Source organism: Rhipicephalus microplus, chromosome 1, assembly GCF_043290135.1.
Source record: "Rhipicephalus microplus isolate Deutch F79 chromosome 1, USDA_Rmic, whole genome shotgun sequence".
NCBI lineage: Eukaryota > Metazoa > Arthropoda > Arachnida > Ixodida > Ixodidae > Rhipicephalus > Rhipicephalus microplus.
The window spans coordinates 127,889,602-127,902,766 of NC_134700.1; the positions used below are offsets into that span (position 1 = coordinate 127,889,602).

At 41.4% G+C, this 13,165-nt stretch overlaps 1 protein-coding gene across 2 annotated transcripts; it reads right to left on the reverse strand.

Moving 5' to 3' along the window:
• Positions 1-3,498: 3,498 nt before the first annotated feature.
• Positions 3,499-5,949, reverse strand: LOC119178193 (uncharacterized). 2 transcript variants are annotated; one of them, XM_037429383.2, is made up of 5 exons: positions 5,873-5,949; positions 5,095-5,164; positions 4,983-4,995; positions 4,813-4,838; positions 3,499-3,733 (listed from the first exon to the last, which is right to left on the reverse strand). In XM_037429383.2, exons 2-5 carry the CDS (start codon positions 5,144-5,146, stop codon positions 3,522-3,524), a joined length of 303 nt encoding a protein of 100 aa, XP_037285280.2. In that variant the 5' UTR covers positions 5,147-5,164; positions 5,873-5,949; the 3' UTR covers positions 3,499-3,521. The 2 variants fall into 2 exon arrangements, with proteins under 2 accessions (XP_037285280.2, XP_037285281.2); XM_037429384.2 differs by lacking the exon at positions 5,873-5,949 and adding an exon at positions 5,706-5,830.
• Between the last annotated feature and the right edge of the window lie 7,216 nt (positions 5,950-13,165).

Genomic DNA, 13,165 nt, shown 5'->3' on the forward strand with positions numbered 1-13,165 from the left:
TGATATCCTTAACCCCTATTTGTTCCCTAACACACTCTGCTCTCTTCTTGTCGCTTAAGGCAACACCTACCATTTTCCTTACCATTGCGCGTTGTGTCGTCCTCAATTTAGGCTTAACCCTCTTTTTAAGTCTCCAGGTTTCTGCTCCGTAGCTAAGTACCGACAAGATGCAGCTGCTATATACCTTCTTCTTAAGGGATAGCGGCAATGTATACCTGTCATGGTTTGAGAGTGCTTGCCTAATGTGCTCCACCCCATTCTTATTTTTCTAATTACTTCAGTCTCGTGGTTCGGCTGCGCGGCTATTACCTGTCCGAAGTAGACATAGTCTTTCACAACTTCAAGTGCCATATTACCTATCTAGAAGCGCTGATTTCTTCCGAGGTTTTTGTACATTACTTTCGTTTTCTGCTGAATAACATTAAGACTTACTTTTCTGCTCTCCTTGTCTAACTCCATAATCATGAGTTGCAATTCGTCCCCTGAGTTACTCAGCAATGCAATGTCATCGGTGAAACGCAGGTTACTATGGTACTCTCCATTAACTCTTATGCCTAACTGTTCCCATTCTAGGCCTCTGAAAACCTCCTGTAAGCACGCGGTAATTAGCATTGGGGAGATTGCATCCCCCTGCTTTACACCCTTCTTGATTGGTATTCTGTTGCTTTCTTTATGAAGCACTATGGTAGCAGTTGATCCCCTGTAAATTTCTTCCAAGATGTTTATATATGCTTCGTCCATGGCCTGATTCCACAGTGTCTGCATGACTGCTGATATTTCTACTGAATCAAACGCTTTTTCGTAATCTAAGAAGGCTATGTATAGTGGTTGCCTATATTCTGAGCATTTCTATATTACCTATTTGATAGTATGATTTTGGTAGATTGTTGAGTAGCCTGATCGAAATCCTGCTTGTTTCTTTGGTTTATTGAATAATAATGTTGTCTTAATTCTGTTAGCAATTACCTTTGTAAATAGCTTTTATACTACGGGGAGCAAGCTGGTAGGCCAGTAATTCTTCAAGTCCTTGTCATCTCCTTTCTTTTGTATTAGGATGATGTTAGCATTCTTCGAAGATTCTGGTACTCTTCCTTTCAGGAGACACCTTGTAAACAGGGTCGCAAATTTTTGTAACCCAATCCGTTCTCTATGTTTGAGCAGATATATTTCCTGATCCTCACCAGCAGCTTTGCCTCTTTTCGTGCTCTCCAAGGCTTTTCTGACTTTTTCTGTCAATACTGGTGGGGCGTCATCTGTGCTACTGCTAGTTCTTATGTCAGGGTCGTGATTGTGCTGGCTACTGTACAGATTTCTGTAAAACTCCTACGCTAATTTTACGATCCTATCCATATTGGTAGTTACTTTGCCTTCGTTGTCCTTTAGTGCATATATCTGGTTTTTGCCTATCCCAAGTTTTCTCTTCACTGCTTTGACGCTTCCTTCATTCTTCAGAGCGTGTTAATTTTCTCCATGTTATACATTCTTACATCGGATACCTTACGCTTATTAATCAACATCGAAAGATCTACCAACTCTATTTCGTCTGTTGTACTTGAGGCTTTCATGCTTTGACGCTTCTTAATGAGGTTCTTTGTTTCTTGGGATAGCTTGTCAGTGCCCTGTATAACTACAGTACTTTCAACTTCTACTGCGCATTCCGTAATGATACTCGTCAGATTATCATTGAGTGCGTCAACGCTAAGGCTGGTTTCCTCACTAAGAGCCGAGTACCTGTTCCGAAGCGAGACCCGGAGTTCCTGTCCTTTCCCTCTCAGTGCTAGCTCATTGACTGGCTTCTTGCGCATCAGTTTCTGTCGTTGTTTCTTCAAGTCTAGATGAATTCGGGACCGTACCATTCTATGGCCACTGCATCGTACCTTGCCAAGCACTTCCACATCCCGCTAAATGCCTGGGTTTCACTCAGTATAATGTCTATTTTGTTCTTAGTTTCGCCAGTAGGGCTCCTCCATGTACACTTACGGTTCCCTGACTTTCAGTGAGAAGGTTATCAAAATCCGTAATTTATTGCGTTCTACGAATTCTACTAGTAGTTGCCCTCTGGCATATTTAGTACCGTTGCCATTGTCTCCTACTGCCTGGTCTCCAGCCTAATTGTTCCTTACTTTTGCATCGAAGTCTCCCATAATTATAGCATGCTGTGTTTTCACCTTACTCATTGCTGATTCCACGTCTTCATAGAGCCTTTGAACTATTTCCACTACTCAACTTTCTGCTATTTAACGCTGCTCTAATATGCAACATCAGCGTCATTGTCTTGGCTTGCCGCCCCTTGGTTTTGCCGCCTTTTTCGCTTTAGTGGCTTCAATATAACGAGATTAAGAAAGTGGCAATCGTTTAGGATGGAGACTTTCTTCAAATGCAATCTGTTGAAGACGAGTTCTAAAACTTTCAGCTTCGACATTTCTGCGCAGCAACGTGACACAAATAAACATAATGGCTACAGTGGGGCTCATGCGTGGTAGCTTGATTGTACTTCCTAATTACATTTATTTCGGTCCTTTATTTGCAGACATATTATACAAAAATACCAAAACTGGTTGAACCCATAACCAAAGTCTAGTTGTGGATTCAATAAAAATAAAAAAAATAGATTTCTCTGTACTAGAGGAGGGTAGAGGAATGTGTATGGGTATAGTTACTACACATATACACATATTCAGATGTCAAAGTGCACAAAAAAACGTGTCCGTTAGTGTACAGTTACATTTTTGAGAGACGTGTAAAGACAGTAAACAAGGTAATTTGATTCACTAATATCCAAGGTTAAAATTTACATGGTTCACCTCAAGGAAAAAAAGAGTTTTCGTACCAGGTTTCAGAAAACTACTTACAAGAAAAAAAGTGACATCATGATTGTTCACACTTAAACAACATCGTTAAGAATAAACAAGTGTTTTTAGCACTGATGAAATATGTTTCTTTTTTATCTGCTGATAATTTATTCCAGACATTTGGGCCTGAAAACCACAGCAATTGGGCCCGTAAATGTTTTCGGTTGAAGGAAGGATAACATTTTTGTATGCTTGAGTTCTATTGACATGAACGAATGTGCAAAATACGAAAATATGAAAAGGTAGGTTGTTCTTGACGATATTGAAAACACATGTGGCAATTTTTAATTCATATATCCCATCATAGGGCAACATATTCATCGTTAAAAACAGAGGTAAACTAGGTTGATCCTCACGTGAGTAGGTGATTACTCTACAGGCTCGTTTTCGCGCTTTGAGCCCAGGTTCATAGTAAGTTTTAAATGTCGAATTCCATGACCCCTTACAATATGCGATATGGCTGCATACGAATGCGGAATATAAAACACGGAAATCGTTAGCAATGGAATGAATTCAAAATTGGCGTTGTGTTTGTATTATTCTTTTCCATTGTTTTGGCAGGTTCCCACACAGCACTTTTTCGTTGTCTCAAATGGCCTTTTCTCTAAGCGGACGAAGTTTTACTGAGCGTGAGCCGGAAGCCACGTGAATACAAAAATGGTTTATTGTTCAAAACAGTTCAAACTTCTCGCCCTTTTCGATGGCATCAGCAGCCTTGTTGAGCACCTCCGCTACTTTCCTAATCTGCCCGACGGTTATATCTTGAGACGTGGCGGCGCCATCTTCGGAGGAGTAAGAGGCAGCTGACTGTTGGAGGAACTTGCCGATCTGTTCGAGGATCCAGCCTAGCTTCGCCTTCCAGTAAGGAGCGGTTGCATCACCTGGAACGCGCGTTTCATTGAAACACAAAAAAATATAGTTACGGAGACGTAATTTCATGTCACTACCGCTGGTGGCCTTGCTTATTAGTAAAATAATGACAAGTTAAAAAAGACAAGGACCGGAGCTCCATTGCACCAGAAATAAACTTTTTACTTTCAGACTGTGCAAGTGTGTTGGACAAAAGGCACATTCCCCGAGCAGTTCAGTCAGCGTCTTCTACTGATGCGGTGTAGAAATACAATCAACGATTTTAAAATATCATGTTGAGTGCTATTGGTCACATGCAGTAAAAAGACGCCATGCTGTGAGCATTTTCACTTGGTAAGTAAATGGTATATTTTAGGTTACACGCTGCTTTTTTACCAATTCTTTTCTTTTCATTTGCAGATGATAGGTACAAGCAAGCGTTTTTGTAAGCCAGGAAAGCCTGAGAAATGTGGTCCGAATAGGGATGTTCACCATATTATTTAAGAGCGGCTGCAATCTATGAAGGGAATCTTTTTAATCATAATAATAGCGATACCTAATCTGAAGTACGTAATGAGAGAACTGCGTGTATATTCACGTGTACACGTGTATTAACTGGATGTTTTGGGTCACTCACTATGTATGGGATCAGAAGATATACCCAAGCTCTAAGGCTCGAGCAAAGCTAAGGATTACTAATAAAACACGCTTTTTGTATAATGAAAACTAAAAAAAATATTAATAATTCAGCTTGGCGCAAGGCTCGGGATTGTAAATGTACAGTTCACATGTGATTTGCATCCGATGCAGGTAGGAAAGTGCAAAAAAAAAACAGAGGTCAAAATAACTCTGTGATTTTTACTCGTGAAGAAAAACAGGCCCATAATTTTGGCGATAATAAGTCACGTAATGTACTCTCTTTGCCAATATACTTCATAAGAAAGCGTACAAAACCACCGGAACTCTTACAATTTATTAGCAAGGGAATGCATATCAACAATTCAGGATTACCTGTGAAATCCTATAATGTATTGTGTGCGTTTGTACTAAAATTAGTACTGGTAAGTATCCTGGCTATATATTTTGTTATGACAATAAAACCATTGCTTACCATGGTCGTCTTCATTGACAGGGAGCCTACGGTAGAAAAAGAAAGCTTTTAATGCAGTGAACACAACAATTCCGAATACATCTCGAGCACCTTTGATGAGCGTTCTGTTGTGTTTATGATGAGCTTTAAATTGTTTGGCATAACAAGAAAAAAATGTTGACACCACTTACCTAGGGGCGCCATCTGAGAAAGATATAAAGCGTTTGCACAGTCAGTGACCGGGAGTCGTTCAGGACACACTAGAGTGACATAACAAAGACTACTTTGCAGATAAATACTCACATGTGGCAGTAACTGCAAGCATAACTACGAAAACACACACAGTGGTCTTCATGTTTGTTGATTTAGAGACCTGCAAAATATAAGGTATAATTTCAATAATACCACACACACACACAGAAACACGCACACAGACACTCAAAGTAACGCCAAATCCTATGAGGAATAACATTAATATATTAGTGTAGTCTAAGCAGTGTCTTGTCTCCTGATTTTGCGAGGCCTTTACACGCTTCTGATAAACCACACGTGGTTTTAAAATTTTACCAGCTTGTTTTTTGCGTTCTATCGTAGACGGCAGTACTAACGGTTCGCTCCACTAATTAGTGCTAATGAGCAGTCTAATCATAACTTCTGTTTTTCATAACACTAAACGATCTAATGGTTAAATTTTAATGCTGGACTTATTATTCACAAGTACGAAATATTGTTGATTTCAGTCAAAGCTTCGCGACTAGAAATACGTAACAATAACGCATCGTTGTTGGAAGTACATAAAAGCCAATATTCCCTACTTTTTTGTGTGCTCTTTTATAAAGTGACAAAATGCAAGAAAATAAGCTGAGTAGCGTAGTAAAACACGCGGATGTAAACTGAAATGCCGAAGTGCTCACGTTTTCAACGTCCCGAATTGGTTATTACACTGCGAATCAAGAAATTAACTGAATAGTTTTCAGAGAGACCATGAAAAAGGGTACGTTTTAGGTAAACGCATTCTTCGTAGCTTTCATATTGAATATACAAAATGAGGGAGGGTTGAGGACCCGCGGGCTATGATTACCTCTCAGTCGCCGAACTCAATCAGGGATTGGTAAAACGTTGCATTAGTAGTGGCTTTATATACGTCTATTAAGACTCGCGTCAGGATATTTCATGTCGCACCATTTCGTGTTAATCGTCCGCACGAGTATCGACCTAATTACTCGAATATCAACGACACAATGCTCCACTTGCCATCTTATCTGCTGTAATATTGATTTCTGATAACTGGCAAGGGGTCTAGAACTAACCCTCTAAACAATGGAGTTCTCGGGCAGCTCTCCGCCTCCTTCAGGCCAGTGTACACAATTGCGGGCAGATAAAGCCCAAATCGTAAAATCATATAACGTAAACAATTACGCAGCTCTGTGTCACCAATATTTCCCAAGACACTTGATTTTGGGCAGAGTGATTGTCCTGAAACGGATGCCTGATACGTAGCTTCAGTTCTGTGAAGATTGTTCCACGACATCGTTCAATGAATTAGACGTCCAAGTGGAGTGTCGGTCACAGCATCCGAGTGTTATCACACTTGGCACGTATAAACGAAAAGTCAATGATATGATTGATTCAATGGCCGAATATGACTCACAATGACATCATTAGGGCTGTTCAAGGGCGCGAGGTGTCCACTGTGGTGGACACAACTTTCCGTGCAGATTAGCATGGGAATTTTTGACGCCTGACACTTCCGTGACGCGTTCGACTAACGAATCCTCAATATGTACATGGCTTTTCTTGTGGAATAAAGAAGTGTTGCAAACAAAAAGAGCATAAAAGTAGTCTTCGGCAAAAAAAATTCGGCCGTGTGTGCTCTACAGCAAAGCAAAACTGTGAAAACGACAAAATCGGCAAAGACTGTGACATAGTAAAGAAAAAGAAGTATATGCAATGCAGCAATGAGATTGTGTAGAGCATACCTGTGACGTGTGAGCACGTGTATATGTAAGTCACACTAGCACGTGCACGAATGCAAGATTAAAAGCGCACATGACTAGTTTGAAAGGATGTCCTATCATGCACTTCACTCTTCACTGCAATGAATGAGAGTGCGCCCCCCCCCCCCATTCTCCATTGGTAACGCTGACATTCTTTTTAAAGCTTATAAAAGGAAACCGTAGAAATTTTTCTGCGCAAGGATGACTGTATGAGTAATTTCCATGCCATGATAGCTTCAAAGGACCTTTATATGATACCCGCTTTTGCATATCAGATAAAGAGGCAACGCTACTATGTGCTTTTTTGTCAGTGAATAACCATTTTACGTGTTTCCTGATGTGCAATCATGTTTTAAATTACCTGGTACAGCATCAAGCGAATGAGTCCAATATTTTTTTAATAAAACCAGGTGTTAGACTGCTCCCATCTTGCTCGTGTATATTCTTCGTCCCTGTGTTTGTTTGACGCTTATAAAAAAATGAGTCGTTGATGTAAGCACGTTGCTGTCCGGCTGCCTGAGAACGTCGTGTAAGCGAGAAGGAATGGTACGCGAGAAACCCAGCCAGTCTACAGAAACACGGCCCTTGATGCTGCACCGATCACTTTCGTATTTGTGAATGAATTTTATTTCAGGGGTCACCGGATATTCGGGCGACATGTGCCATTTTCTATTTACTGATGCTCTCTCGATTCTGAGCGTGTCGATGAATGGCCGCTTCTGAGTCGGCAGCATGATTACTTATTGAAGCCACTGGTCCTTTTCTGTAGCAATATTTCATTGCTGGCTCCGGGTGAACGATTTACCGTTCGTGCTGCATGTAGAAACTGCAGCGTTGCTGTGTTGAACGGGTTCAAAAAGATCATTTCCGAACTATTGAAAACGAAAACAGAGAAAACTATTGGGTTCTAAGAAAGAGAGAGAAGTAGTAGGCGGAAGCACGCACACACATTTTATTGTGCTCAACGCCATTTTCCCAGCGTGAAAAGGATTGCTGATTTTGTATGTAAAAATGTATATGCATACTTCCCCCAAAACAACCGCGATAAGCACATACATAAACACGTACTCGTTAGGTGCTGATAATTCAGTATTTTTGCAGTTTAGAATAAGCCTTTTTCAACGTTACATACTTATGTTTCTGTGACACGTGTTCTCTGAGAAGCACCGGGATGTTAAATCTTGCATTCCTGATTATTTACCTGCGGCTAATGCCAGGCTGTGCGCATTCCTATAAATTCATCCTGACATCGTTAGCTACTATGACAATGCCTAACAAGGGACAAGCTATATAAAATGTTAAATCAGCATCAGCATTACGCTTCAGCGAAAGTCTAGTTGTGGGTCTTGTGATGAGTGCAGTTAAACACAAAACAAAAATAGACCAGGACACCAAGAACTGATTGCAAAGTTACATATGAGGAAACTAATCAAAACAGTGGGTTTATAGGGCATAACATAACTTTTTTTCTATACCTTCTCACACAGTCACGTGATTCAGAATAGATTTCGAATAAATATATCACAATCTTGGTGGTCGTTAATATAAAAAATCAGCAGAGAGTCAGAAAATGGCTAATACGAACTTCTTGCAGGTTTAGATGCTCGTCCGGAGAGCATGTGCTGTGGTATGAAAATTTTCGAGCGAGCAGGACAGTGTGCACATTGACTCGATCTGCTATACCATTGTCACCTATTATCTCAACGCCTTCATTTCTTTACATCCCTGTTCCACTTACCCGTGTAAGCACTAACCAATATAAAGCATTTCTTCAGGCCAACCTGTCTTCCTGTTTTTTTTTTCATATTAAACAATTTGTTCCACAGCTTGTTAGACATATTCAAGAGTGATCTTTTTATTAAAAATAACTCTATAAATCGATTGTCGAACAAATATTTTTTGTAACGGCGCTGGTTTCCCTATAACTGGCAATCTACAGAAAAACTTGTAATCAAGAAGTAAAGAGGGCAAAATAGATCAGAATAATGGTAGGCCTAGGATTAGAAAAAAGCATATCTTCGTTTCTACGAAGGGTTCGCTGTTTATGCGTGTGTATTATGCTCAACACCGCGCAAAGATACAGCCTCGAATTTGCCAATGCATTCTTTTTGGACCGTCATCTTCATGGTATTCTTATTGACAAATATTATCTATTTCTACCGGAAACCTACTGATACTTAACCGAAATCCCTCCAAGCTGGAAATGCGGCTACCATGCTGACTTGTGCTCCTGAGTTCTTTTGCTTGGATGTAAAATCTTACATCTATAAAATATAGGTTTGCACCCACATTTATGACAGTGAGCATAAACATTAGCATTGCAGTAGTGTTCTCTTGGAGGTTGTCGATCCGTAGGTTAATTTGACCTATAAGCTTCCCCAACGGAGACAGTTGGCTCATATACAATTGTTTGGGTGCATTGTGTAAAGTTCTGTACGTACTTCGTTAAACAACCCACTTTCTCACCAAAAAAAAACACAGCTGCTTCTCATAGAAAGACACGCTATGAAGGCGCCGCAAGAAAAAACAACAACAATCTTCTCAGGTTAGGCCAACTTTCTTAACATAGCCCATAAATACATTAAGAATATGGAACATCTTCATTATTACAAATTGTGTTACCTCCCCATTCTTCGCATTCTTCAGAGAAAACGCACATTTTTCTGGGAAAATGCCAGCCCAATAGTGACATATAAAGACTTTGGGAAGAGGTTTGGCCTTGTTTTTTTTTTTGTCAGCCGCCTAGTATAAAAAAAATGGCACATTCCACGCACAGCAGGAATCGATGATAGGCGAAACACGAATGAAATATTTGATATCTCACTTTAAAATCAGCCCAACGATACGAGGTGGAGGTAAATACTGCCGTACATGACTTTCATGTCATGATTATCATGTTTCGATATGTCGTCTACTTTCGTCATCTATTCACGTCACGCGATACCAAATTTAGTATATGTGCAGCTAGCGAAACGGCCGCTAGCACGCTATGAGCATGGTATGTTATAATGTCCTTGAATGACACGCGTGTCAGGATTATCATGTTTGCAACAGTCATATATCTCGTCATTCATCGACGTCAGGTAACACCAAATTTTGTATATGTAGAGCTAGCAAAACGGCGGCGAGCGCATCACGAAGGGCCCAATATACTACAATATAGCGTTGACGCGCGCGCACGCTGGGCACAGCGACGCTACGCTAGCAATACGCGAGCACTCTATGGTTTAACACCAGGCATCCGTCGGTGCGGCCCCACGGCAACCGGTGCGAAATGCGACATGCTGCGTTTTGTGCCGATGCGTTACCAGACAACACTGCGTCTCCCTCTTTTCGTGGCTAAAGCAACGCACCGCGGCGTCCGCCTGAGAGTATATGGCCAAACCGGCACCTGGCGTGGCAACGCCGGCGTGACGCGACGAAATGAACGCCGGCGAGCACGCGCACTGCGTCACGTCGAAATGTATTGTTGCCTTGACTTGGGCATGTAGTCATGTTCTCACATGACACGCATCTTATGATTATCATATTTCGTTTCGTTTCGTTTCCCTGGGATGATGGCTCATACCCACTCAGGTGGATTGGCCAAGAAAGTGTAGTGCAGTTTTTCTGTGATCATTTTAACTATGTGTAATGAACTGGTATTATAATAATACTAATGTAAAAACAACATAAAAAGAGCAAACGAAAAAAAATCTAGTTGAGCAATTTTGAGATTTGAGGTGTTATGATTACCACTCAGCTGCGTTTACTTAACTCTGCCCTGGGGAGTAATAAATATTTTTTTTATTGTTTCACCAATCACACATCTTCTTCGTGCATAGGCGGCACGTGATACTTAATTTGGCATATGTGAATCTAGTGAAACGGCCGTGAGTGCATCATCAGTGTGGCATGTAGTCATGTTGTTACATGACACGCATGTCATGATTTTCACGTTAGGGTCTGTCGCTTGCGTTGGCCATGGAATGGTGCCATACCATACCAGTTCTGCAACATGTCATGTGAACGACGCCATAGCAAGAGTAGCAGGACAATGAAAAGTAAATCATGACAATCATGACATAAATGTCATGATTTTCATATTATGACTAATGTGTATGTTCTTCAAAATGTCATGTTATGCCTTACGAAGTTTGGTATCGATACCATTATCGAAACGGCCAGGAGAGCTAGAAGTTGTAGGTTGATAGATAGATAGATAGATAGATAGATAGATAGATATGCTCAAAGTCACTGAAGTTCGCTAAGAAATGCTTCGCAATTAAAAGGCTGCGAGGATGTAAGCAAAACGATAATAGATGTGGTTTTTAACATTCCGAAAGCATCATTTGAGCACACCGTAGTAGGGAGCTTTCAAAATTTCGATCATGGCTTTCTGTAACGTGCAGTGACATTGCAGAGTACATGGGCCGCTGGCGTTTCGCTTCCACCGAAATGCGATCGGCGTAATCGGGATCGAACCCGAGACCTTCAGGTCAGCAGCCCAGCGTCATAACCGCTACGCCACCATGACGGGAAACGAAACAAAACTAAACTAAACGTCATTTTGAAAAAAGAGGTTGGCTTTTGTATATTTATTGTCTCGCTCCTTCGTTGGTTCATCCGTTGTTGCGTTGCACTATCGTCATATTTCAAGCCCATTTGCACGCTATGTGCTTGGCACCACTGTGGTGGTCTAGTGGTTGAGGTACTCGGCTGCTGACCAGCAGGTCGCGGGATTGAATCGCGGCTGCCGCAGCTGCATTTTCGATGGAGGCGATAATGCTGTAGGCACGTGTGCTCAAATTTTGGCGTACGTTAAAGAACCCCAGGTGGTCGAAATACCCTGAGCCCTCCACTACGGAGTCTCTCATAATCCTATGGTGGTTTTGGGACGTTAAACCCCACATATCAATCAACGCTATGTGCTTATATCAAGCGCACGTTAAGCAGATGCTCTGAAAAAGTGGTAACATAAAAGATACCAACAAAAACTCTTAAAAAACCTTAGTTGTAGCTTGGTTCTAACCTCTGAGCTGGTACCTTGAATGTTATTTCAAGAAACTGCGGGAAGAAAAACGGGACCCACGGGACACAGCTTTTATGCAACTATTCAACTTAGTATGCTGAGAAGATGAAATCATTTTGTAGCATCTTGCCTCTTGTATAGAAAGTGGGAATTCCATGAACCTGTTAATAGCACCTCACTGTAAAAAAATGATTTTAAGGGCAAAGCATTTCTTGTAGAACTTCGGCGACACTGAACGTATCTATCTATCTATCTATCTATCTATCTATCTATCTATCTATCTATCTATCTATCTATCTATCTATCTATCTATCTATCTATCTATCTATCTATCTATCTATCTATCTATCTATCTATCTATCTATCTATCTATCTATCTATCTATCTATCTATCTATCTATCTATCTATCTAGCCGCCTACGACTCTTACCTCTCCAGGCCGTTTGGATCATGGTATCGACAAAACTTGGTATGATATAACATGACTGTAGGACGAACGTTACTGGTTTGTCATAACATGAACATCATGATATGTGAATAATGTTATGATTTACATGTCATGGTCTTGCTGCTCTTGCGGTGGTTTCATTCGCATGATATGTTGAAAACTCGTATGGTATGACATGACTGCGTGGCAAACACAAGCGACAGACCCTAGCATCAAATTCATGACGGGTGTCATGAAACAACATGACTTCATGCTACGCTCATGATGCGCTCATGTTCGTTTCGCTAGCTTCACATGTACCAAATTCGGTATTACGTGACGCGAACGGGCGACATCGGAAAATAACACATCCAAGCATGATGATCATGACATGCGTCTCATGTAACAATATGGCTACGTCCCACACTCGCGCTCACGGGTGTGGGCCACTCGCGGCCTTTTCGCTGCCTTCACATATGCCAAATTTGGTAGTACGTCAAGTGAATGAATGACGAAGGTATTTATTTATTATTTATTTACAAGTTACTGCTAGCCTGGGTGCCAGGCTTTGAGCAGGTGTGGGCGATACACCTGCTGATGTGACTGGTGCAAGCATGATAATCATGACTCATGTAAGAACATTATTACACGCCACACTCAGGTGTCAATACACTTTGACGTGAGCAGACGCGCGTGCGCGCCGGCGTTCATTTTATCGCGTCATGCGGGCCATGCCACGCCAAGCGCCGATATCCCCCAAGTAGAGATCAGTGAATCTTTCCACTGACCTTCATTGTGAATCTGCATGCCATACACTCGCAGGCGCATGCCGAGCTGCGTGGCATTGACGCATGCGCATCCGAGCGCACACGGCGTCCCTCCGACGCGAAGAGAGGCAGACGCGGGGCTGTCTAAGGAAGGTCGTCGGCGCGAAATGCA

Coding starts and splice junctions, on each gene's coding strand:
- LOC119178193 (XM_037429383.2), bottom strand. CDS start 5,146: ATGAAGACCACTGTGTGTGTTTTCGTAGTTATGCTTGCAGTTACTGCC. Junction 3,734..4,812: donor TGTCAATGAAGACGACCATG/GTAAGCAATGGT, acceptor CGCGCGTTCCAG/GTGATGCAACCGCTCCTTAC.